Consider the following 26,206-nt stretch of genomic DNA (forward strand, 5'->3'; position numbering starts at 1 on the left):
TTCTTTCTGAATTCGACAATGCATTGAGTTGCTCGTTCGTTGACGATAGGGTGTAATTGCCTTCAGGTATGTGGATGGTTTTTTTTAAAACCTGAAGAACCCTGTGGAGATAAATATAGTATCATGTTCCATCTATATATAGCTCATTCAAAGCATGCAGCAAAGCTTTGAATTTTACTAGCGAATTGGCGTCACAGAAAGCAAAAGGTTTTCAGACTTGAAAGTAACCTTTTCTAACACCGGACGCGTATGCTGGATGTATATATGCGCCCCGCACTAAGAAACAGCTTCTACCGTTGGAATCGCCACACTCAAAATTAGTGAAGCGTGGCATAGCAGCCCTGTGTTTAATAATGCGCTCAAGAAAAGCTGCCACCATTCAATTGGAGCAAAGTTTTGATTAGCAGATTCGGCGTTGAAGAGCATCTCCAGCGTATTTTTGGCACGCCTACGGCCCGCTCTGAAGTCGCGAAAGAACTCTCTGAGCGCGTGCAGCACTATGGCGAGTCCTATACGTTATACATTGAGGATGTTCTCGCGCTTTGCCGTCGCGTCGACAACGCCATGCCAGACACTGACCGCGTCCGCCGCCTTCTCAGAGGCATCGGATCTATCGCTTTCAACGCCCTTGCAGTGCGGGATCCCACGAGTGTACATGACGCCATATTTGTGTGTCAGCGCCTCGATTCCTTGTAGTCAATCCGTTTGCAGCCCGACTCGTCCGACAACCCCTTGACCAACAGTGCTGCGCTCTCATTCGAGCTCTCGTTCGTGAAGAACTGCAAGGTCGCGATTTGTCACCATCCTCCAGCTCTCAGGTTCATCCTGCTGCTACCAGCCTACGCGGCGTCATTGAAGGAGGAGTTGGCCTCCCTGAACAGCGCCAATCCGGCCACTTATCCTCGCCTGCCGCCGCACGTTGCCGCGATGCCAGCCCTATTTCCTTGCGCCACGTCACCTGTGCGGGTACAAGGTCAGCCAGTGTGATGACCCACTTATGGGGCAAAGGTTCGTGTTCTCAATTGTTCGGTTGGTTCTCTTAGGCGGAGCCTCCGAGAACCCAATTGAGGACCAAGCCGTTGGTTTGGACGCACACACAAAGACTTTTAATCAAACAAAAAAAGGCAAAAAGCAAATAGAAAGAAACAGAAAGCATGCATAAAATAAACACTCAAGAAGACATTGCGGTAAGGAACACACTTAGGACTTTAACGAGGGTGCTAGTCCGGGCTTGCCACGAGGGCGGGGACGCGTCGCAGTCTCGACGCGGCAACGCGGCGACAAGCTGGCAGAAGGAGTGGCGCCGGCCTCACCAAAGTTCGTGGCGTAGGTTGACCGACCGGGTACCGGGAGCGCGCCAGCTCTGGCGAGGCGAGGTAACGCTGGCGGCTTTGGGGCAGGAGTGGACGGCGGCGGCGTTCTGGCCGGGCAGAGAGCTCGGGCCCGTAGCCCGACTGCTCCCCTCTCGCCCACGGGCACGGAAGCTCGAACGCCGGCCTCGGGCAGCAGGCGGCACGGCAGACGGGGGTGGCGTTCTGGCCGGGCAGCTGGCGTAAAACTCGGGCCCGAAGCCCGACTGTTCCCGTCCTGCCCACTGGCGCAAAAGCTCACCGGCCTTGAGGAGCCGACGGCACGCTCAGGTAGACGGGCGACGCACAGGAACAGGTTGGCAGGAGGCCCCGGGCGGGTGAAGTCCTGGTGGGCTCGGGTCCGGAACCCGACGGCCCGTCTTCAACGCCCGCTCCGGTGGTTGACCTCCTCCTGCCGTCGTTTCCTGGGACTCTCCTGGCGTCTCCCCGGCGTCTCCCTGCGTGTCCTCTTGCGTGTCGCCCCGCTTCTGCCAGCGCACCACGCTTTTTCTCGTGGTCTGGCCGATTTGGCATTTACTGATTGGCTGCCCGACGCCCCGTGGTCTTTTCTAATTGGTTGCTTTTTCCTTTTGTTGTCTTTCCTGCGCCGCGCGTTCACGTGCCGGGCGCTCTTCGGCGTCGTCGTTTTTCCTCCTTCCAGCTCGGCGCGCGTGCACTCCGCGTCGTCTGCTCTCGACCGTCCCGAGCCCCGCACCACGTCGCGCACCACACATCACAGCCAGCACCTTTACTTATGCGAGCGCCCAGTTCACCTGACTTCTCTGCCTGGCGTCATTCGCGCCCGACTTGCTACGGCATGCGTGCGCACGTCGCCCGGTTTTGCAGGCGCCGTCAGCAAGACGAACGACGAGGCTGCGCTGCCTTTGAGCGCGATGCGCATACTCCTCGTCGGCCATACAACCGACCCTATGATAATCCATATCTCCATCTCCGGCCGGCTTCTCCAACACGCAGCCGAGTTCATGTACCTCAGGACGCCGCTCTCCCATTACAACGCTCCATTTCTCCGCTTCGCCCGGAAAACTAACCGGTGCAGTTTCTGGAGGGGAAGCTGCAGGTTCGCGAACTGTTCTAATTCCTCCTGAGCGCCGGTCAAACATGTTATCGGGGCTGTGTAAGGTGTGCGGTTATTAGCTTTGGCTGACACGGGAGCTAATATTTGTGTTATGCGTGCGGACTTGTGCTCTCGCCTGAGAAAAAGCGAAAACCTCTTACATTGGTCCATCTCTGCGCGGAGCTGATGACGCAATTATTCGACCCTCCACACAATGTACTGCACGCGTCATCACTGATGGTACCCGTCACCACATCAAGTTTGCGATTTTATTCCCGTGCGCTCGCGATCATCTTATTTTAGGACGGCACTTTGTCTCCTCGGCGTTCGCTTTCATTTCATATCATCAACGCGTCGTACAAATCACCGAGACCAACCTTTCTACTGATGTCGACGAACAACGATTGCCTTTCTTCATAGCTGCCGATTCTGGGCTCCCTCCCTGCCACGGGCAACTTATTACCCTCTCGCACCCCGCCATCACCGCTGACGATGTGTTTTTTACCCCATACGTCTTTCCCGTGTGGTTGTCTTTGCTTCAAGTCTGGTGCGTTTCAAAGATTCTTGTGCGTCCATCACCGCTGTGAATACAACCCAAAAGACTATTCATCTACCTGAAGGCACCACTGCCACTTGCTGCGGGGACACTCAACCACTCTCCGTTTTTCCCCTTGATGCTCCTCAAGCTCCCCCTCGGCCGGACAAACCTGTTACTCCATCCGCCCTTGCTTCCGTAATGATCCCTCAACTTACCTCTTCGTAGACTCAGGCATTGCTAGATTTGCTTACGAAGCACCACGCAACCTTTAACGCCAATTCGTCTTTACTCGGACAGAATTTCGTCGCATCCCACCGCATCGACACCGATGGCAAAACTATTGTGCGCCGTCGTCCCTACCGCGTCTCCTTAGCCGAGCGCCAGATCATTGAGGAGAACGCCGCCTACATGGTGGAAAAGAACATCATACGCCCCTCTGCAAGTTTTTCGTCATCACCTGTCGTTTTAGTATAAAAGAAAGACGGATCATGACGTTTTTGTGTCCATTACCGTGCGCTCAAAAAGATCACCCGCAAGGACGTCTACCTGATGCTGCGTATTGATGACGCACTTGATTCTCTGCAAGGGGCGCAATACTTCTCCAGCCCGTATCTTCGTTCGGGCTATTGGCAGATTCCACTGCATGAAGCTGACAAAGAAGAGACCACATTTTCTACTCTTGATGGTCTTTACGAGTTCAACGTATTGCCTTTTGGCTTATGCGATGCTCCCGCCACGTTTGAAAGAATGATTGACACTGTTCTTCGCGGCCTGAAGTGTAAAACCTGCCTATGGTATCTCGACAACATTGTCGTCTTTTCGTCGACTTTCCCTGAGCATTTACAGCGTCTCGATGAAGTGCTCACGTGCCTTGCAAGTGCTGGTCTTCAACTAAACACCTAGAAGTGCCGCATTGCTAGCACAGAGATTAATGTTTTAGGCCATCTTGTAAACAAATACGGCGGTCAACCTGGCCCTGATTAGATTTCTGCAGGGCTCAACTTTCCACGCCCACTTCGTGTGAAAGAACTGCGTAGCTTCCGCGGTCTCGCCTCGTACTTCCGACGTTTCATCCGGGACTTTGCCACTATCGCCGCGCCCCTCCATGGACTTCTTTCCAGTGCCAGTTTCTTCCAGTGGTGCGATCGGGGCGAAGTCGCTTTTCAGGAACTTAAGCACACCTTAACCTCCCCGCCCGCCATTTGTCATTTTGATGGTAAGGCATCCACTCTACTTTACACTGGCGCTAGCAGCCAAGGAATTGGTGCCGTGCTGCTGCAGCACGAACTTGCTTCTCGCAAGAAAGCCGTCGCATACGCAAGCCACGTTTTGACTTCCGCGGCAAAGCGGTACACAACCACCGAACAGGAGTTTCTGGCCGTTGTATGGTCCGTGCAGAAATTTCGCCCATACGTCCACGGTCGGCATTCCCCGATCACCATGCCTTATGTTTGTTGTCAACGATCAAAAACTGGTCAGGACGCTTCGGCCGCTGGATCCTCAGATTACAAGCATATGATTTCGCTGTCATTTATAAGTCCGGAAAGAAGCACCAAGACGCCGACGCACTTTCTCGCTGCCCATTACCGCCATCTTTCAATCACATTACGTCATCTTATCAACTTGGCCGCACGGATGTCGCGTCTTCCGTGTTACCTATTGGTTCCCTGACCCAGTTGCCGTCCAGCCGCCCTTCTGTGTTTTCCGCTAACAAGCGCACTGATCCATATTACCATGACATTCATTGGTGTTTCGATCCCACCTATAACTCCAGGCTTGGAAAACAGCTCAAGCTATTCAAACTAGAGAACGACGTTCTCTGCATTTCTCACCCGGAGGGCGATGGATGGGTTCCTGTCATTCCGCGTTCTCTTCGTGCTGAAGTTCTCGAGGCTTCTCACGACGACCCGACGTCTGGCCACTTGGGTTACCACAAAAACCCGTGAGCGGCTACGCAGCCGATTCTTCTGGCCAGATCTTTCAACCAGCGTAGCTCCATATGTCACCTCGTGCACTCTTTGCCAACGCCGCAAGCGACCCACCACTGCACTCGTCGAGACGCTGTAACCACTACCTTGTCCAGCAGAACCCTTCGCTGTCGTCAGCAATGACCTTTACGGCTCTCTCCCGACCACTGCAGGCGTCAACCGGCGGATCGTCACTGCTCTGGATCACTTCACGCGGAAACTACCTCTGTCCGCTCAGGGACTTCTTCAGAAGTGGCTGCCTTCTTCCTTCAAACTATCTATTCATGCCACGAATTTCCTCGCGCGCTTTTGAGCTACCGCGGCAAGGCATTTCTCTCAAACATACTTGATGAAATTCTCCGAGGTTGCAACAACGCGCACAAGACAACCTCCGGCTACCACCCCCAAGCCAGTGGTCTGACAGAGAGATTTCATCGCACGCTCAGTGATATGTTGTCCATGTATATCCAACCTGACCATCGTAACTGGGATGCCATTCTCCCCTTTGCGACGTTTGCCTACAACACCATTGTACAGCGCACGACAGGCTACTCTCCGCTTTTCCTGGTCTATGGCTGGCATCTAACCTCTGCCCTCGACGTTTCTTTCTTTTCTGGCACTTTCAACACTTCTCCATTGATTTGCGAACAGTTTGTGTCTCGTCTTGCCCAATGACGCCACCATGGTCGTGTAAACACCGAGGCAAGCCAGGAAGGCCGCAAGAGTCGTTATGATGCCACCACGGTGGATGCCACTCAACGTGTTGTTTTCTACTGCCCTGCCGACTGCTTTGGACCACTGTGCGAATGTGTGGTTCATGTGAAAAGCTTCAATCTCGGTACATCGGCCCCTACAAGGTCATAGAAAAGATCTCCCCAGTGAACTATCGCGTTACACCTGTTGACACACCTACAAACCGACGCTGCCGCGGGACAGAAATCGTGCATGTTTCCCGCCTCAAGGAATTCCATCGGCGCTTTACGCTAATTTAATTTGCTGCCGTAATTGCCCGGGGCAATTAGTGCGAGAGTGTCTATTGCGGACGTCATATTGCTCATCTGTTCATAACCATCACCATCGCTTCGCATCTTGATGTTCGGCGCGCGAGCTCGTGCTTTTGGACAAAAACTGCCGAGTAAAACCGTTACTTCTCAGTATACATATACATATGAAGTCAAACACGTCATTGGATTCAGCGAGTTCAAGTGCTTGAATGATAGGACGCACGAAACGAAAGCACTTTGTTTTTCCCACGTTTGGGCCGGGGACCAGCCTCCTATTCCCTGACATATATTTTATAAACAAGAAAAAATGTGTTATTTTTTCAGGAAAAGGATCCGTAGATTTGGTCGCGAACGAGCGCAGCTGTGCTCGAACGGTCGTGCGGCACTCTTCAGAGTCTTCCTAGCTCAAAAGCACCTGCCGACTCTCCGCCAACTAGTGGATTGCATATACTGCGGTACAGTGTATGGTGTGAAAAAGCATTGACACAGCTGCTCTTTTCCCGTTCGTGTGTTTGTGCACCAGCACATTGCTTAACCTGGACCAGGGCTTCTCGCCCATATGTTGAGTGCAGCGGCTTCGTGACAACTATGCGACCGAGGAGTGCGACGCTCTCACCTGCGGAGGCTTCGGCGACGAATCGGCCACAATCATGTTGTGCAGCTCCGCCTGGCGCCTCGACTCCCTCTCGAGGCTGTCGACATACTGGGACGCCGTGCAAGTCGCGAACGTATCCGGCCTCGCGTCTGCGACCGACTCGCGGGTGCTGCGCTTGCGGGAGAAGATCGCCTGCGGAGAAGACGCTCTTCGATATAAGCGGCCCCGAGTCACGGTGTCACCGTCACGGTGTCGATGGAGCAAAACATTTTAGATTTTGTTTAAAAGGCGTGCGATTCAAACAGATACGTGTATTTCAATGCGACATGGCATTGGAACATGTTGATTGGGGATTAAACACCACGAAGGTGGCAGACAGCGGAGCCCTTCGTTGCATTTTTATCGTGATTCGTGCTCAACGTGTTCAATGTTGGGAGCAAAGCTTGTCATTGTTGTTATTTGTTAATGTGTTAGCATCTTAGGATACCTCGCGCACTTTTCCAGAGTTATCTGTCTCTGTTTGTATCTAACCGTTTTCCCGCCTGCCTGGATCACTGGCCAGTCGACCTTGGGTCACTCTGTATGGGGCAATGTTCATATACGTGCCGCTCGTCAAGAAACCTCTTTCCCTCCGGCAGGGGTAACTGTAGATGCGGGATTGGGTAGGCACTGCAGGTGTTCAATGAAACCCTTTGACACCGCCTTTGAATTCTGAGTGTGTGTCGCTCAGTCTGTGTCTCTTTGATGACCGCTTGAGACACAGGGCGTGTGCTAGGATGTGCGCGCTGCTCCTCAATGAACGCATTCGACGCCAATTTGGGTAACTGGGTATGTGCCACTGGGAATACGCCACTCTGCAGTGAAGAGAAAGATCCCTTAAATTTATCCGATGCTGGGCGGAATCAAAACCACGTCACAAGGATTCCTCAGGGGCAAGAGCCCGACGCTTTGGCAGGCTGCGCCACAAACTCGCTGGTTATGCGCCGCTTTTCAATGAACGTCTTTCACGCCAATGCTTTAGTGAGCTGTGCCATGAATGCACTAGATACGCGCTCTTTGGCCATACCTGGCCCTTGCGCCACTAAACACCTAGACATCATCATCTGCAATGAACATATCGCCAACATGGGTCAATGTGTATGTACCACTGGGTGTGCGGCAAGCGGGAAGTAATTGTAGCTTTCGCAGGCACCGGGGCGCCGCGCTTCTTGTACCTGAGGCCAGGCGTGCACTTCTCAGCAGCACTGCCAGATGGCGCATCGTATGCAGAAAGAAAGGCAAAATCGTGCGCTGCGCAACAAATGCGCGACGGACCTTCTCGTCGACGTCGTTCCACACGTCGTCCAGGAAGAGGACGAAGCAGCGGACCACGGTGGCGAGCGCGGCGTGCTCTCCGCTCGCCGGGTATTCGACGAAGCTGGCGCCGGGTCGCCACAGCATCGAGGGTCCCACAAAGTGGCCCGCCAGCGCGGGCGTGGTGTGGCTGCGCGGCACGGCCCGGCACACCTTGCGCAGCACCAGCAGCCACTGGCGCAGAAGCTCCTGGTGGCACTGCGGCAGGCGCCTGCTCGTCCTGCGCGCGGAACATCTCGTTACGTGACGAGGGCAGAGAGCGCGTACAAATGAAGACAAGTGCTGGGGAACTACTCTCGGCTAAACGCAAAGGGCACTCGTAACGATAGACACAGCCGCGAGAGATTAGGCCTAAGTTCAGTCGCACCCTTAAAACCCCTGCTCCTCACAAGTACAACCTATAGCGCGAGCTGTGGCGTAGTAACTGGTAGAGCCAGTGCGGCAGCGTCACCGCGCCGCCGCCGTAGGTCCTTTTTGCACCTTTTCTGGCATTCTGATGAGTTCCCACTTGAATTATTAAGAGCGGCTGTTGGTTTGTGCGTATGTATGTATGTATGTATGTATGTATGTATGTACGTATGTACGTATGTACGTATGTATGTATGTATGTATGTATGTATGTATGTATGTATGTATGTATGTATGTTTCGATGGATGGATGGATGGATGGAAGGATGGATGGATGGATGGATGGATGGATGGATGGATGGATGGATGGATGGATGGATGGATGGATGCATGCGCGTGCATTCGGATATGCACGAAATTTGTATCACCTACTTTCCTGCACATTTTATTTATTTGTGCCGAACGGTGTAGCTGAGAGTTACACGATTCCCGCAAAATATTCTTAAGGGCCGGCATGCACGCTTGCGATATATGCCCCCGAAATGGCGATATTTGCTGGCCGCTTCGAGCTAGCATTTGTGATGTCAACACAAGAACATCAGTGTACGCGTCGTACTATGAATTACTCTGTTCAACTTATCTGCTGGCCTAAATATTTCGGCCGGAAGGCAAGTTTTGTAGACGAGCTTCGTGTTGTAAACAAGAAACCTATGACGTCGCTAGCGTGCAGGAGCAAAATAAAAAAAAAGTAGTTTCGCCCGAAAGGCGAAGCATCGATTGCGATAGCAAATTAGTAGACATCTGTACGAAGTAACCATAGTAGTTTCAACGGCCGTGTAAACTTGTAAATATCGGAGAACTAAATTAACAAGCACGGTGTCATGCGGGCACAAGCAAGCATGAACACATCACTCGATGGATGCGGAAACTCGCTGAGAAAACGCTGGCGTGAGGAAGCGCGGTAGCAGCAGCAGCGAGCGAATTGACCTTCGTGCTGCCTCTCGCTTCAATGCCAAGTAAGCGACAAGGACAGAGCGCACGGGAAACTAGCAGCACTTCGCACTCTGTGCTCATCGCAGATCGCTGTCAGACAGGGCCCGCGCGGCCGCGCCGAACGCAGCAGCGGCCGCAGTAGTGTGACACCCCCCCTTCCTCCCCTCCTCTGGTGCATTGCGCGCTGCGTAGGACGACGCGCTTCCTCCCCACTTTCCTCCTTTGCGCACGCGAGACTGAGCCGCCATCGCCGGGTCCCCTTTGCACGCTGTTACGTTTCGCCTACGACACGCATCACGTGCGCCTCTGACGAGGCGTTCCTTCTTCCCCTCGACTCCGAGAGTATAAAGGCTCAACCAGACGTACGCGTTCCAATGCGTCCGCACACGCCGCGCTGATTCGACGTCGCGTGGCGCCCGACGGAGGAAGAGGGCGCACACCCAAACGATGCACGAGTTGCCGCGCGTAGCCGCGCGTCTCGTCGCGGCGGCGCAGTGTTGCTAGCTTGCCATGTTCAAGGCAGTCTAGCCTTCGCTTAACGGCCACGTTAAGCAATGTGTTACATATTAGACAGTTTTAGTTTAGCGTCAGCAACTATAGCGTACGCTGTACGCTGTAATATAGCGTACGCTAAGCAGCGCACGTTTTCTACAATTTTAGTTGACCGGCGATATCTTCGAATCTCAGAGGTCATATGCCGTTGTTGCGGCTATTTCGCGCCATTAGCGACAGGTGGCGCTGACATCTCGAACGTTTCTTTCGTTAGGCTTCGACTCGTTCGAAACGAGAAGCGATCTCGAAAACAATACGAGGTTATCCATAATACTCTGTCGTCGAAGCGGCCTGAGACTAAGCGAAAGCCGTTTACACAGTAATTTGCTACGAACGAAGTGCATTTTACAAAAGCAACGCCAAATTCAATTCGAAGCGGGCAGCCGGGACCGCCGCCATGTTTGCCGCAAGCTCCGCAAACCCCGCAACAACGCTAGGGTGACCCGGGCTTGCCTGAACGTCGCGCGAAGAGTCGTTCCGGAAGTGACGTTGGCTTGCAGTGGTCATGTGAGGTGTGTCATGCTACTGACGCGAGCGGCAGCTTCCGGCGCGGGCGCAAAAATTCTAGCGGTTGTAGGTCTCCACGCCGCCGCGCGCCGACACGCGAAACAGCCTCCGCGCCTGACGCCGTACGCGCCCAGGCGTGGTGCGGCGCGTGCGGGCGCATTGGAACGCGTACGTCTGGTTGAGCCTTAAGAGCAGCTGCTCCCGGACGCCGAGGAGGCTCCGATTTCTTTACGTGCTCTCCCGTCTCTCCACTTCGGTCGACCTGACCGCCCGCTCTTTTGCGATGCTAGAATAAACAGGTTGTTCTGTTACCAGTCGACTCTTGCTTTGCCGGGACCTTCGGATGCTTCCAGTTGTGCCCCAGGCCGCCAGGCCAACGCTATCCTTGGGGCTTGCGACCCAGGTGCAACAACGGGTGTCAGCGCTGAGATTCCAACAACTGTCTGCCAGCGGTGAGATCGCGACAACGGAGGCCAGCAGCGAAGATATGCAGTTGACTGTATGCTGAGCAGCACAACGACCATCCGGGAGCAGTGCAACGAGCCCTGTGTGATGACTGGTTGCCTGCAGCAGAACGACTGCGCTGGATTCTTGGCTGCGAGGTTTGGTGAGTGCGGGACTTCCTTCTTCTGAGTTTTGCCAGGCTTTTGTTAGTGTCAGAAACAGAGCTGGTAATTGGGGTTGTCGTTGCTGCCGGGTTAGTTTGCGGCAAGACAAAAGTAGGCAGTAGAGAAAGCAGCATTCAGAGCAGCCATGGACTTGAAGTCGTTGCACAAACCGATATTGCTGGAGCTTGCACGAGAGTTGGGTCTGGATGTCTCAGACAAACTCAGAAAACCAGAACTGCTAAGGGCTATTCTTGAGTTAGAAGCTGAGGATGACGAGCTGTCGGAATGCCTTGACACCATTGAGGAGAGGGCAAAAAGACATGAGCGCGAACTTAAAGAGCAAAAAGAGAGACAGGAGCGCGAACTTAGAGAGCAAAAAGAGAGACAGGAGCGCGAACTTAGAGAGCAAAAAGAGAAACAGGAGCGCGAACTTAAAGAGCAGAAAGAAAAAGAAGAGCGCGAACACGCTTTGGAAATGAAGCGTCTCGAGGTAGAGATGGAACGCGCTCGTAATGGAAGTCAGGCACACGGTGCAGGAGAACGAGTATCGTTCAAAATGACTGACCTGATGCGGCCGTTTAAGCTTGGAGAGGACATTGGTTTGTTCCTGGTTAACTTTGAGCGAACGTGCGAGAAGCAGGGGTTCTCTCGGGAAACGTGGCCACAGCGCTTGCTCACTTTGTTACCCGGCGAGGCGGCCGACGTAGTCGCTCGCTTGAAGAGAGAGGAGGCAGAGGATTTCGACAAAGTGAAATCGAGTCTGCTAAAAAAGTACAGGCTGTCAGCGGAGGCGTTCCGTCGAAAGTTTCGGGAAAATGAGAAAGGCAGAAGTGAGTCATATACAGAGTTTGCCTACAGGCTAATGTCAAACATGCAGGAGTGGCTCAAAGAAGAGAAAGCGTTTGGTGACCACGAGAAAGTTCTGCAGTGTTTCGGGCTGGAACAGTTTTATAGTCGGTTACCTGAGAACGTGCGGTACTGGGTCTTGGATAGGCCAGACGTTAGTACGGTGGCTAGAGCCGCTGAGCTAGCCGAGGAGTTTGTGACGCGTCGGGCTCGCGGAGCTAAGGACGGTCAAAGGGGTAAATTTGGCTCCAAGTTTGAGAGGCCGAAGTTCACACCCATGAGAGCAAGGGGCGACACACGTCGTGCGGATGTGAGTGAAAGCAGACCGACCGAACGTAAGGAGACGGCGGCAACCGAAGCCGAACGCAGAAAGCGGTTCGAGACGAGGCAAGCGCGCGTTTGTTATACGTGCCAGAAGCCGGGTCACTTTTCGGCGCAGTGTCCGGGAAACAAAAACAACAGTCGTGTTTTTGTCATTATGCAGCACTGACGACAACATGAAGCCTCTCGAGCCTTACATGCGAGACCTCCTCGTGAACGGGAAAGAGTGCCGAGTGCTTCGCGATTCCGCAGCTACAATGGATGTAGTTCACCCCTCTTACGTAGAACCCGATATGTTCACGGGCGAGTGCGCATGGATCAAGCAAGCCGTGGAAGCTCATAGCGTGTGTCTGCCCGTAGCAAAAGTGCTTATTGAAGGACCTTTCGGAGCGCTTGAGACGGAGGCCGCAGTGTCATCTATGCTGCCCCCCCAGTACCCGTACCTATTTTCGAACAGGTCCGATCACCTCCTGCGCGAGAAGGGGCTTTTGTTTGGTGAGGCTAGCGTTCAGGCCTTAACCAGATCGAAGGTTCGGGAGCTCGCTGCAAAGGCGGTAGTTGCGGGGCCGACGTTGTCGAACAATGAGAAAGGGTCAGAGGCGCAGCAAGCTGATATTCAGAGCACGCCTGAACTGAATAAAATTGAGCCTGTAGCGTTGAAGGCACCAGCTACTGGAGAGGAAATGCCCGACACGGGAAAGTTAGAAGAGCTATCTGCAGATTTGCTCATCGCGCCTACGTCAGACGGACTTAATAGGTTGCTAAAGGTCAGCCGGTCGGCTTTGATAGCCGAGCAAAAAAAGGATGGCAGCCTAGAAAACATACGCTGCATTGTCAAGGAAGGTATCGCCAAGAAAAATGCTCGCTTTGTGGAAAGAGGCGGGGTCCTGTACCGGAAGTATCTAGACCGCAGGGGAGTGGAGTTCGATCAGCTGATCGTGCCTCAGTGCTACCGTCAGGATCTGTTGCGCTTGTCGCATGGGGGTTCGTGGTCCGGACACCTAGGAGTTAAGAAAACTAAGGACCGTCTCTTGCAAGAGTACTATTGGCCAGGGTGTTTTCGGGACGCAGACCACTTTGTGAGGACATGTGACACCTGTCAGCGGGTGGGCAAACCAGGGGACAAATCGAGGGCGCCGTTGAAGTTGGTACCTATCATTACGGAGCCTTTTAGACGGCTCGTTATTGATACAGTGGGACCTCTGCCGGTAACAGCCACGGGGTACAGACACATTTTGACTGTGATCTGCCCAGCGACAAAGTTCCCTGAAGCAGTGCCGCTTAAAGAACTCAGCTCAGTTGAGATAGTCAATGCACTACTGTCCATATTTGCGCGAGTTGGTTTTCCTGCGGAAATCCAGTCAGATCAGGGCACGGTGTTTACGAGCGCTTTGACGACAGCCTTTCTCGAAAGGTGCGGGGTAAAGCTGTTACACAGCTCAGTGTACCACCCACAGTCGAATTCCGTTGAGAAGCTCCACTCCGTCATTAAGCGCGTGTTGAGAGCATTGTGGTTTCAACAACAAACTGACTGGGAGCTGTGTCTGCCTGGGGTGATGTTTGCATTAAGGACCGCGCCGCATGCGGCTACGGGGTTTTCGCCTGCTGAGCTAGTGTATGGTCGCTCGCTGCGATCTCCGCTTCGCATGCTTCGAGACGGGTCACTGCCCTCTCCAATGGCTGCAGACCATCTCTTCCACAAATGGCCGCCTCCTGGGCTGGAGCCTCGCTTTGCAACAAAATTCCTTTGAGGTGCGTTACAAAAAGGGGAGTCTCAACGGTAACGCCGATGGCTTAAGTCGAAGCCCCTAACGTAGGAATCAGCCTCAGAGTTGTTTGTTACTGATGTTTTTCTTCCTGAGGCAGGATTTTTAACATATTGCTTTTGTTTAGTGTTTCAAAGTGATGACGTGCTTTCTAGTGCAATTTTCCAATTTGTGGACGCGTTCTGAGTGCTGCTAGACTACTGTCAGGAACTAGGCAGTGGTATAAAAGGGGAAAGAGCCTGGCAGGACTTGGTGAGGGTTGTTTCGTGCTTGCTGACTGAGCGGTTGAGTTTCGGCGTAGTTCTAACGCTTGCCGGGAACGAGAACAAAAATGTCAACTCTCCCGAAGTCACTTTGCAGTGTCCTGTGTGAACCTGAACGAGAGAACGAGGTCTTCTCTGTGCGCTGCGCTCAAGAAACGCCCAAGGACGCCCGACTTCGGTTATGAGCATCATCGAGCGACATCCCTCCGGACAGCGGATGCAGTCCCCTGACCATCGGGATCTCCTTCCCCCGGCGGGGCGGTCTGTTACGTTTCGCCTACGACGCGCGTCACGTGCGCCTCGTTCCTTCTTCCCCTCGACTCCGAGAGTATAAGGGCAGCTGCTCCCGGACGCCGAGGAGGCTCCGATTTCTTCAGTTGAGTTACGTGCTCTCCCGTCTCTCCACTTCGGTCGACCTGACCGCCCGCTCTTTTGCGATGCTAGAATAAACAGGTTGTTCTGTTACCAGTCGACTCTTGCTTTGCCGGGACCTTCGGATGCTTCCAGTTGTGCCCCAGGCCGCCAGGCCAACGCTACCCTTGGGGCTTGCGACCCAGGTGCAATAACGGGTGTCAGCGCTGAGATTCCAACAACGCTTTCACTTGCACATATAGCATACGGCGTGCGGTGACGATCTTATAGCCCTTGGTCTTTATGCGGAACATGAAAGCGAAGTCGACAGCCACGGCAGCAATGCGCCTGGAGTGTCCATATAATTGTTATCGCAAAAAAACTTCTTGCGATTTTGTGTCGAGCCACTGCAGTGCGTGGCCGCAGTTTTTTTTTTTTCTGTAGGAACGATAAAAGGCTCATAAATAATAGAATCACATGTGCCCGTCAAAGCCAGCAGGTTCACCACAGACAGATCTCAGTATGACGTCATGGCCTGTAGCATACGTATAAAGGCATCCTTTTATAATTTTTTTCTTTTCGTCAAGGAGAGGCCGGGCGACACAATAACGCTTACAGTTCGTTGCAGTTATAAGCACACTGTCCCAAGATGTCGCTTTGCACTGTTCTATGGGAAAGCCCCTCGATCGGCAGATTTGTGCGAAACGCTATGGAGGGTTCAGGGTGCCTTAGGAGCAGCGCACGCTTTATATGATCGAGACACGATATCATGTTCCACCGTGCACCTTCCTTAACGTTGCCACTAACGTACGAGAAGTGGCTCTCTACGATGTTCAGTATCGTTTTGACTCTAGTTCGCCGTTTTCTTGCGTATTTAAGATGAAGTATACGTTATTATGCGACGTACGATATCTTACGAGTGACGCGAGGAGCAAAATCAAAAGAAGCATTCCTCTTGCTGATGTGAAAAAAAAATTGCTTTAAAAAGAATTTGTCATACAACGAAAATAAATCGCGTGTTCTAAGAAACTAGAGGCCGCTCTGTTGCACATCCACAAATACAAGTCCATAAATGTGCATAGTATCTTATTAATTACAGTAGTTGAGAAAAATTAAATTCTGTGGCTTTACGTGCCATAACCGCAATTTTATTAGGAAGCACGACATAATGAGGGACTCCGGAATAATTTTGAAAGCCTGTGATTCTGCAAGATGCACCCATTGCACGGTTCACGGGCGTTCTTGCATTTCACCGCCATCGAAATGCGGCCGCCGTAGCCGGGATTCGATCCCGCGACCTCGTGCTCAGCAGCCTAACGCCATAGCCACTGAGCAACCACGGCGGGTGAAGAATAATAATAGGTGCAGCTTTTACGAAACTAATGAACGCTGCTCACCTTCTGCAAGCAAGTGGTCATGACTATGTCAGATTGTTAATATCATTACTATATGAATATGGTATATGCCTTGTTTTCACCTAACAAGCGAGAACCGGCGCACTTAAATAATATAAGTTCAGTGCCATGCCGGCCAAAAGTGAACGAAAGCTTGTTTTATTTTTATTTTTTTATGCATACGTTTACAAGAATACAACAAGGGCGCGCTGCATCTGATTTCCCGCTCGTCACATACCTGTAAACGCCGATTTTATGCGTGGATGAGCGAATTAACGCAGTGCTACGCTTCACTGCATAGCGAACTTAGCTGCGTTCAAAAAATACGTTGCGTTCAAAAGGTGGCTGATTCGCCTTTGGTATTCTATTAATTTTGTTTCAACAGCGCATACTGAGGAATAGTAAAACAGCATGACCACAGTCAAGGACTAAAGGTTTCACAGGCCCAGGATGGACACCAAAATGCTGCTGTTTGCACATAATACCGTACGTCAAAAATTATGAAGTCTTGTAGTATAATCAAAAACACTATCTCCTGCGAAGCATGCCCGCTCGCACTGCGTGCTGCGCTTTTTCATTTTTTAAATAATCTGAACAAATTGAAGAAGGGATCGCCGATTCGTCCATTTTGTTGGTTTGTTAATGTGGTTTCTTTGAAGTCTTTTAATAATGCCTGACAACGAGGATTCGTGCAGATGAGTTCGTCACATGATTTACGAGCAGCTCTATCTGTCATTGCATGTTTCTGTGAGTGATGTCGCTGGTTTAAAATAACGTCTGTGTCCAAAGAAAAACTGTTGAGTTTTGTGTTACTCGTTTGTAAAGGTTATGAGAAGAATCGCAAGTCTTGCATTGCCAAAAACAAATGTGGCGACTTCTCCCCAGGTTTCCTGACAGACAAGAAAAAAAAAACGATTTCTCACGGGTTTAGCTCTTTACCGCCCGATTTTTACCCCCCGAATTTCAAAAGATACAACCCGAAAACGAAGGACCCTATACCTATACCTAACCTAGCTCCCCAGTATTACCGGCACTTCCGCTTTTAGTACAGCGTTCCCGAGTTCGGCTGAAAGCAACGCCTTTTATTGCGATATAGCAATTATACGGACACTCCAAGCGCAACTCCTCCGTCGTCATCGCCGTCAGCGTCGCCGCACGCTGTGGGTGTTGCGTCACCAAGTGCGAAAACATTGTGACCCCGCGTGACCCCGAGTGAAAGCGTGCCAGGGTAAGCCGAGGATGGTGGCTCGATCTCGCACGCGCAAGGGAGGAAGGCGCGCCGCCTTCCATCGCGCGCAAGGCACCGGGAGTGAGGGGGAGAGTCTAGGTGCGCCGAGGGCTTTGTGTGCGCTATGTTCTCGCCGCTTAGTTCGCGTTGAAGCGACAGGCAGCACGAAGGTCAGTTCGCTGCTGCTGCGGCGCTTCCTCATGCCAGCATTTTGACAGCAAATGTCGGCGGTCATCAAGTGACATGTGTTCATGTTTGCCTATACGCGCTTGACATCATGTTTGTGAATTTAGTTAGCAAGCGAATGTTTAGAATTTTATACGGCCAATAAAACTACTATCCTTACTTCGTATAGCTGTCCACTAATTTGCTGTCGCAATGAACGCTTCGCCTTTTGGGCGAAATTGCGACTTTTTTAGTGACTTTAACTTTCCAGGTATTGATTGGGAAAGATTAAATTCAACTAGCCCAACGGAGACCAAGGACTTCCTAAAGATCTGTCTAAATTACAATATATTACTGTTAGTAACACAACCAACGCATGTCAAACGAGATTGTGTCAATATTTTTGACCCTATATTGACCATTAATCTTGAACTTCTATCATCTTGATAACCTAACATCTAAGAACCCAGTGACCACAAGGTTATTCATGCTCACCTCACATTTACTCCTATTCTTCGCCGGATCCACAATAGAACAATAACGCTACATGACAAAGGAGATTATGAAGTCATTACTAATGAATTTAGCACCTATCTTGTAACTTACAAGGCGAATTTTCACCTTAATGTATTTATAAAAGCTAGCTAACATTTAAAAACAAGTTATTCGAACTGACGCGCGAATTCATCCCAACTACCAGTTTTCACGCTAATTCTCAGAATCCGTGGTTTAATAGATAACGAAAACGTCTCGAGAAAAGAAAACGCTAGTTTTATTTATTTATTTACTTTATTAACCACAGCGCCTTAACAGGCATTACAGTGGAGGAGAATATACACAAAAAAAGATAAAGAAATACATACAGTCCCAGTGACACAGCTAATAAAAACAACCACTAATCACAATCAGTCACAAAATACACATGTTATTGTCGCATATTTAAACACGGTTATGCTAACATAGAAAAGAAAACATCGTTAGACATAACAGAGGCAACGTTTGACGGCAATTGGTTCCATTCGGTGATTGTTCTAGGAAAGAAAGACAATCGAAGCAAATCAGTCCTGCATGCGATTTCCCCTACCTTGAAAATGTGATCAACTCTGTCTGAGACATAGTGAGGTGCAAGCAAATATCTTGTATTTTCAATCCCGACACGACCATGGTAAACAACATGAAAGAATTTCAATCGCAACTTACGTCGACGATTATCTAAATGCTCCCAATTCAGTGTTTCTTTTATACGGCGTCGGACTACGCTGGAAAGCGACCACACACCGCGTCGCACTTTTATGCTGTTTCGCGCAAAACAAAAAACAAAAAAATGTGTTTTAAGCTAACAAAGCTCACCAATTGATCAACTAACTTGACAAATAGGCAATTAATGAACTAACAACGCTATCCAACTTATTATTAAACTAATTACCGAATTACTAAAATTATTAGTAAATTAGTAAATGATTACGAAACCAATAACTAAACTAAATACCGACTAATTGCGAATTACTAATCACTTGTTAATATTTTAGTGCAAGCAAACGCACGACGCGAGAGAAGCCACACAGGACACACAGCACACAATGCTGTGTCCTGTGTGCCTTCTCTCGTGTCGTGCGTTTGTTCGCGCTAAAAATATTAACATGCAATACCAACTATCCCACCAGTCTGTTTTACCTATTACTAATTATCGGTCACTGAACTAGCAAAGGTAATCAACTAATTATCAAGCTAATACCCAAAACTTTACTTACTATTCTAACAACTACATGAACTAACTAAACGCAATAATAAGTAACGTTACAAACTACAATAACAGCTCTACGAATAAGCTAATTACATAACAATAACTAAGTAATGCACCAAGCAAACTAAATAAATATGGTAACTTACAAAACCGTTTAACTAATCAAACTAAAAAAGCTAACCAACTGACTAGTTAAGTAATCTAACTGAAATAACAAAATTATTCACTCATAACTGACCTAACTATGTTATCTGAGCAAATATAATTAACTTTCTAACTAATGAACTAATAACTAACACCGTGAACTAGCTAACCTAGTATAAGTGACTTATCCAACTAACTAAACAAAGTACCGATAGAGACAGCCGAATGAAACAGCTTGTGCACGAAATACTAACAAGGGGGAGGCGGGTGAAGTCAATAATAAAATAGTGTCGTGTATAATTTAAACACAAAGGCATCGCACATTAAATTATTTTGCCAGAAGTTCCTGCTGTACACTCTACAAATTTGCTGAAATAAATGTGGGAGAGGCGCCTTTCCTCGTGAAAGATTTGATGTCATTTCCTGAATGACATCAGCTTGAAGGTATGCGCCATCAAAGTCGCCGTACGAATGCACTGTTGTTCTACTTACTTCTAGAAAACGCTCTTTTATGCATTGAAGCGCAAAAATAGCTGGAACTCCCATGTATTCCGTCCCGCACTTGGCAAAACCACATCTCGAAATAATCCTGCAAATTCATTTCAAGTCTCGCAAATTCACTGGATACAATTCGCAAACTGCAATACGTGCCGTAATTTAATTAAGTTAATCAGCAAATTTTCGTTAATTAGCTGAATATGTGTTTCAATTTCTCGTGCTAGTTATGTCCGCCTCTTTGAATAATCCAGCTCAATGACAAGAATTACGCTATCTGCCAAAGGCGTTTTTTTTTTAATTACGGAAAAGTTAAATATGGTCACCCTGTGCCCGTCTTGGTAAAAAAACTTGAACCCGCTGTGAACGGCCGGGGAGCAGCTGCCACCGTCGGCGCTGCTCGCTTGCGCCGAGGATAAAGAGGGCGAGGGAAGCTCGTCTCTCGAGCCTCGATAACAGCGCTCGTTAAAAACTAGTGCGGCGAAGCGAAAGCCACCCGCCTTGCAGCGTGTGCTGGGTGAGCGGTCTCTGGCGACCGCTGTCAAACGCGATACGCTCAAATTTCGCAATGCCGAGTATCGTTATCATCAGTTAATATTTTTCGGGACCAAATTAAAGGAACAACGCTATCAATAGTCCTGCGCCTGCTCGAACACGGGCACTTTGCGAGGATCGTAGCTAAGATCTGTCTTCAGCAGCTGAATGATATATTAAATAATGTGCCATAATGGCATCTCGAATTTGTAATCATGAAAGTCACAAGTAACAAATTAATCAAGAAAGCATAAGCTTCAGGGTGGTACCTGCGTCCCTCGACGAAATCACAGGGGAAGCATGTCTTCAAGGCATTGAGTGAGGCTTGGTGTGTGGTTGCCCCGAACAATTACAGCTTGCCCATGTGCTTGACTGTAAAATAGCCGAGGTCTCTGGTTAAATGACGCTACGTATAACCTTTTTTTTAACTGCCTGTGAAGCTCTTTCTCGTAGAGACGAACGATACCTCAGCAAACTATATCCACAATACTTCTCCCTGTGAACCCGTGACAGCGACAACAACGCCGGTGTGACGCCTTCACTATGCGAGAATTCTATAATCTCGTGGCCCTGGTTTACTTTACGCGATTCAAACGCGTGATGCCCGATGCAAACTAGATGAACTTACACTGGCCTCCTGTGTGCATGAAAGTGGGCCGTAACGACAATGACGCATTGTGCACGAAGATATCAGAAAAGGCGAGATAGTGCGGATTTTCCGAAATGCCGAGTGAATGGGTCTAACTCAATCGGCTACTCAGGCAGGGCAAATTTCTTCTAGTCCCGAAAAGTTTCCATAATTTCACTGTGGGTTTAATCAAAGAACTTCAACGCCAAACACACTCGTGTGGTCGTTCCTTAGTGGAGAAGTGCGGTCAACGTATCCGAAATATTGTAGCGGTGGTTACAAGCCCTTTCCGAAGAGAGCCTGTGTAGTCCAAGTTACTGCTTCTGGTTTCTTCTAAACAAACGATGATTGAATTGCCCGGATATTACAATAAAACCTGGAACAACGCTATACAGCACTGAGAGATGCCAGTTTATATTTTAGCTTTTGTTTTCATCGCACGGCGAAACACATTCAAAATGTTTATCTAAAAGCATAATGCGAAGGCTATCGCCTTTGAATGTGTAGGATAAAATTGTAATAGTTAATTTCGATTATTATATAGGACCATTCTTATAGCATAATGCGCTGCATGAAAGCCGGGCAGTTTTGCCCAGGCGAGCGCATTTACTCACACGAAGCTACGGCGCTTCGTGTGACAGCGGCCGCAAGACGACCTCGCAGCTGGCAGAACGAACGACGCACTAGTTTTTCACGAGCGCTGTTGTCGACGCATGCGCGCCCTCCTCGGCGCAAGCGAGCAGCGGCGCGTACCGGCGGTGACAGCGTCGCAGCCGCTCCCCGGCCGTTAGCGCAGAGGGTTTTTTTTTTTTTTACCAAGGCTCCAGGACTCGCACGTTCGCTCACGATCGTGTGATTTACAGGACCATTGCAGGCTCATCGGATCGCAGTAACGAAGACTCGGATCAGATGCGAAACTGATGCGAGGACTGGACAATGGCCCTGCACTCTACTAAATGTAATGTTCTTCAGTCGCTGCTGTAATTCACTCTGCTTCCCTGACAACATCGCTAACACACAGCTGTTCACTCAAGTCATCATGGCCTTTGCTCACAATCCACCATAAGGCTGTTTCACATGGCGCGATTTTCAGTCAGCGACACAGCGATTTCCGTCGCTTAGTGGGTGACGTCATGGGCGACTGGATTCCAACAAGTTGGTCGCCGAGTCGCAGCGATCGCCCGCCGTGGTTCCTCAGTGGCTAGGGTGTTATGCTGCTGAGCACAAGGTCGCGGGATCGAATCCCGGCCATGGCGGCCGCATTTTGATGGGGGCGAAATGCCAAAACACCCGTGTACTTAGATTTAGGTGCACGTTAAAGAACCCCAGGTGGTCGAAATTTACGGAGTCCCCCACTGCGGCGTGCCTCATAATCAGAAAGTGGTTTTGGCACGATAAGTCCCGTAATTAAATTACTCGCGGCGATCGGTGCCATGCATGACGAAACAAAGCGCCGTCAAAATAGGCGCTTTCCTGTTTTACCGCGTGGTGGTAGCTCTATGCAGCAATGTCGCGCGCAGTTACGTTTTAATAGGCCGCACCTACCAGCGCCTGCGAGCTTCATAAACATTAGTAGCTTGTTCTTCTGCAAAAGCAAATCCAGGAAGAAAGTTGTGGCTTCCGCATCAACAACGAAGCTAGAGTGCACTAAACGGGGCCACCCCACCGATGTCGCACGAGCTCACACTTGAGCTGTTCTGCAGCTGTCGGAATGTCTCAACGCTTTTAAACGTTAAAAAATGGTGCACTTATTCTATTATCGTACAATAATAGGAAAATTCGAATATTTGACTAGTTTCCACGTTGCTTTTCTTTCACGATGCAGGCATGGATACTTCGTGGACAGGGGGCAACCTTGTGCATCGCTGCGACAGAAATGGCTCTGCCGCAAACGCATGTGAAAGCTGTCAGCGAAAATCCCTCTGCGACGTGCACGGCAGAACAATTTTTTTCGCCCCAATTGCGCCATGTGAAACAGCCTACAGGCTTCACCACAGGCTTCCGTAGTGAATCGTTACAATTGCAGAGGTATACATTCTGCATTAGTACGGTTCGTAAGTGCAAACAGCCGTCGGTGACGCATCCCAGCCAAGGGTGCACCAGAGGTTACATGTTCAAAACCAGTGCTTTCCGCGATGAAACTCTGCGAGCAGACCCTTAAACGCTTAATTGTCTGGTAAAATACTAGTGAATGACCGTGCCATTCTGACAAAGGTGAAATGGTCACCTTGACAACTTTTGTGTGTAGACATTCTATAGGCTGGAAATTGGTCAATGAAATACATAGCTGTAGGAATTTTGTACATAGGCAGTGGAAATAGACAATAAGAAACAGATGTTTTATCGAGATTTGTCTATAGACAGTCTGAAAGCCGGGAGTAGACAAAAATAATTAACTCCTGATTGAATATCATACATACACTCGGAAGTAACAAAAAGAAACCGACACCTTATCGACTTTTGTTTATAGGCTGACAATAGGGTGGGAGTAGACAAAAAGAAATAGACGCATTTTCATCTTTTGTCCACAGACAGTGAGTAAATTTCGCATAGACAAACCAACAAATCTATCGAAATGCAAAACAGTCTACAAGAATTCTTGTAAGGGCAGGGTGACACTTTGTGCAATAACAGACCTCATCAGCTTCGCCTTCGTTTCGAGTGTGTTCTTGGACGTGGCCACGTCTATCCAGTCGTCGTAAAAATCGTGTCCCAACAGTGGAGTCGGCAGGCATTGCAAGAAGTTCTGCAAGTTGCACGAAAGCGGGGCGTCGCAGCTATGCATTAGAGCTATGCGTGCGCCAAGCATTCTATGCAATCCACTATATATATATATATATATATATATATACCCACACACATTGTTTTTCACCGGTAGGATTGCGCCCACTTCAATTAATTAACCTGTCTTCACGTACAGCACTTTTCCTAATCTACTGGTGCTCAATTGGAAGCCGATACCTGGTATCATAGTCGCATCTGTTATTATAGGAAATAAAGGTTTGTTAATATTTCGCGATTACCTTCATTTTATTGCGATAGCCACATACGGAGGCGCATTTCTACCGTTGATGTCACCGTGACGTTCCGTGTAAAGTCTAAACGCGATAACAACGTGGCCGCACGCCGTGTGCTGTGCGTGCGAGTGGAAGAGTGCGAGGGTGACGATCCCGAGCGCGCAAAGGCGGGGACAAGCGCGCCGTCGTCGCGATCGAGGCGTGGAAGGCGGAGAGAACGAGGGCGAGGGCTACACACACTCCGGCGACGGCCGCGCGGCTCTGGTGCGCCGAGGGCCGCTAGCATTAGCGTGCGGTGACGGGAGAGACACCAGGAAGGTGAACTCGGTGCCGCTATTCCTCACGCCAGCGTTATGACAGCGAATGACCGCGGTCATTGAGTGAGACTGTTTGCTTGTACGCGCGTGACACCATGCTTGTCAATTTAGTTAGTAAGCGAACGTTTGCAAGTTTATACGGCCAATAAAGCTACTATCCTTACTGCGCGCTGTCTACTAATTTGCTATCGCAATCGACGCCTTTCGGGCCTAATTGCGACTTTTTCTTGCATCCGGAAAGAATGAGCCTTTCAAAACTAAGGCATCACAAGGCCTAGATATAGGCCTAGATTTAGGCCAATGTCTATTGCGATATAGACCAACACAAGAAAACAAATGTCACCAGGAACACTGCAGCATGGACGTAAACGGAGTAGGCGTGCCACTGGATGGTATCTCCGCATTCCAACTTGGACTTGAGCTCCACGCAGTCCGACACCAGGGGACGCACGCCGAACACGTGCACGCTTTCCGAGCCATGCACGTACAGGACTTCCAGCAGCTCCTGCGGCTCTCGGTGAGGAAAAGTGCTTTTTGTACATTTGAAGAGACGAAATTATGATAGACGTGAAAAAAACGCATCGAGACGGAGACTTGCTGCATGCAGCATAAAGCGTCTGGGTGTTCCGAGGCAAATAACGTCTGAACAAATTAAACAACAAAAAACAACCAACTATTCAGAACGGGCTGTTCAGCAGACGCCAAATCACTTCATTATTTACGTCCGCTTGTCTAGTCATCGGAATAACTATATTATGCCAATTGCAATAACTCTGCCAGCGAGTGTAACACTAGCTCGCGTCAGCCTGCAGATCTCACGATGTCCACCTAATCCTCTGCCGTCAGCTCTTTTCTTGGCGCCTAAAATAGAGCACTGTGGTTATTTATTTTACATATGATACACTTGCCCAACAGCACTTAATTGCTTAACTTCTTTCAACCACGACATGCATTTATTCTCCAGTGCATATACTGCCGTCTTCTCTCTCGTCTAACATTTGCGTTACTTCGCTTCTTCTCAAGTTCCTTTGCTATCACGAAAGTTCCAGCCCCACAGTTTAGTAGCGGCAGAACGTGGCGATTATGTGCCATCGGGAACGAAAGTGACCGAGACGCGCGAACGGCGACTGAATTTCGGCGCTGCGCTATCTGCCGGCATCAGCCACGCGTGAAATCTCATGCACGGCCCGCTCTTTTCGCCGGCTTATTGCCGATGTCATGCCAAGATGATATGCGCACCAATTTCCTTAGTTCTCTACAGCGATGTGCCGCGCACCTTTAGCTGAAGCCTGCCATTCTGGACGTCGCCCAATTGCGCGACATGCTCACACTCGCCAGTGACGTTGTTTTGAGCATTCAGCCAATCGGAGCTGACGAAATGGAGGAATTTGCCAATGTCTAGAAAAGCACCCCAGGGGTTCCATTCTGGACATTCCGCCATTTTCTTGGAGGCGTGACGTAGGTGCGACAAGTTCAAAATGGCACTGTTGTCTTGCTTTCGTAACGTGACGCAAGCTTCACGCTTTGCCTAAGAAACTGAAATAGAGGTATACTGAACGTTCTTGATGAAGCGAAACCGTTTTCCTCCACAGTACAAATAAAGCAGCTAGCTCAAAGCGTACCATTATTCCGACGAAAACGCTTCTCGCTTCCATCGTCTGCTTCATTAGCTAGGATGCGTGTCCCCGGAAAACGGAATGAGTCATCGTATATTGGCGCCAACGCGCTTGATTTCTACCACGGTGTCTTCTACCTTGAGACAACATAGGCGACGCTACCAGAGGTGATGAACGCACGTTCTAGGCCGCGTCATCGCTATCTCAGCCCGACTGGGCTGGCTGAGAAGCGTCCGAATATCACCGCGACGTTGCGCGTGCCACAGGTATCCGCTTGCGCGACGCAAGCACCGGCGCTGCCATCTTTTTGTTCACTTCGCTGCTTACTTGCACTGCGTGAGGAAACTTCAAGGCGCCGCCTTGCGTACATTTTGAAAGCGAAAGCTTTACTGGCCGCGAACTTGCGATTTCGCCGTGGCGGTGCTCCGAGCAGGCACATGACATCACAAAGCGCGCCTCGTCGCGGATATTTCTCTCTGTCTATCTCT

At 50.0% G+C, this 26,206-nt stretch overlaps 1 protein-coding gene across 1 annotated transcript; it reads right to left on the bottom strand.

Moving 5' to 3' along the window:
• Window positions 1-3,318: 3,318 nt before the first annotated feature.
• LOC142577696 (T-cell activation Rho GTPase-activating protein-like) lies at window positions 3,319-25,915 on the bottom strand. Its single transcript, XM_075687155.1, has 6 exons — window positions 25,899-25,915; window positions 24,446-24,632; window positions 23,405-23,514; window positions 7,843-8,101; window positions 6,550-6,720; window positions 3,319-3,366 (listed from the first exon to the last, which is right to left on the bottom strand). The coding sequence occupies exons 1-6, from the start codon at window positions 25,913-25,915 to the stop codon at window positions 3,319-3,321; spliced, it is 792 nt and encodes a 263-aa protein (XP_075543270.1).
• Window positions 25,916-26,206: the final 291 nt, after the last annotated feature.

The sequence above is a fragment of the Dermacentor variabilis genome, chromosome 4 (genome assembly GCF_050947875.1).
Source record: "Dermacentor variabilis isolate Ectoservices chromosome 4, ASM5094787v1, whole genome shotgun sequence".
NCBI classification, from domain to species: Eukaryota; Metazoa; Arthropoda; class Arachnida; order Ixodida; family Ixodidae; genus Dermacentor; species Dermacentor variabilis.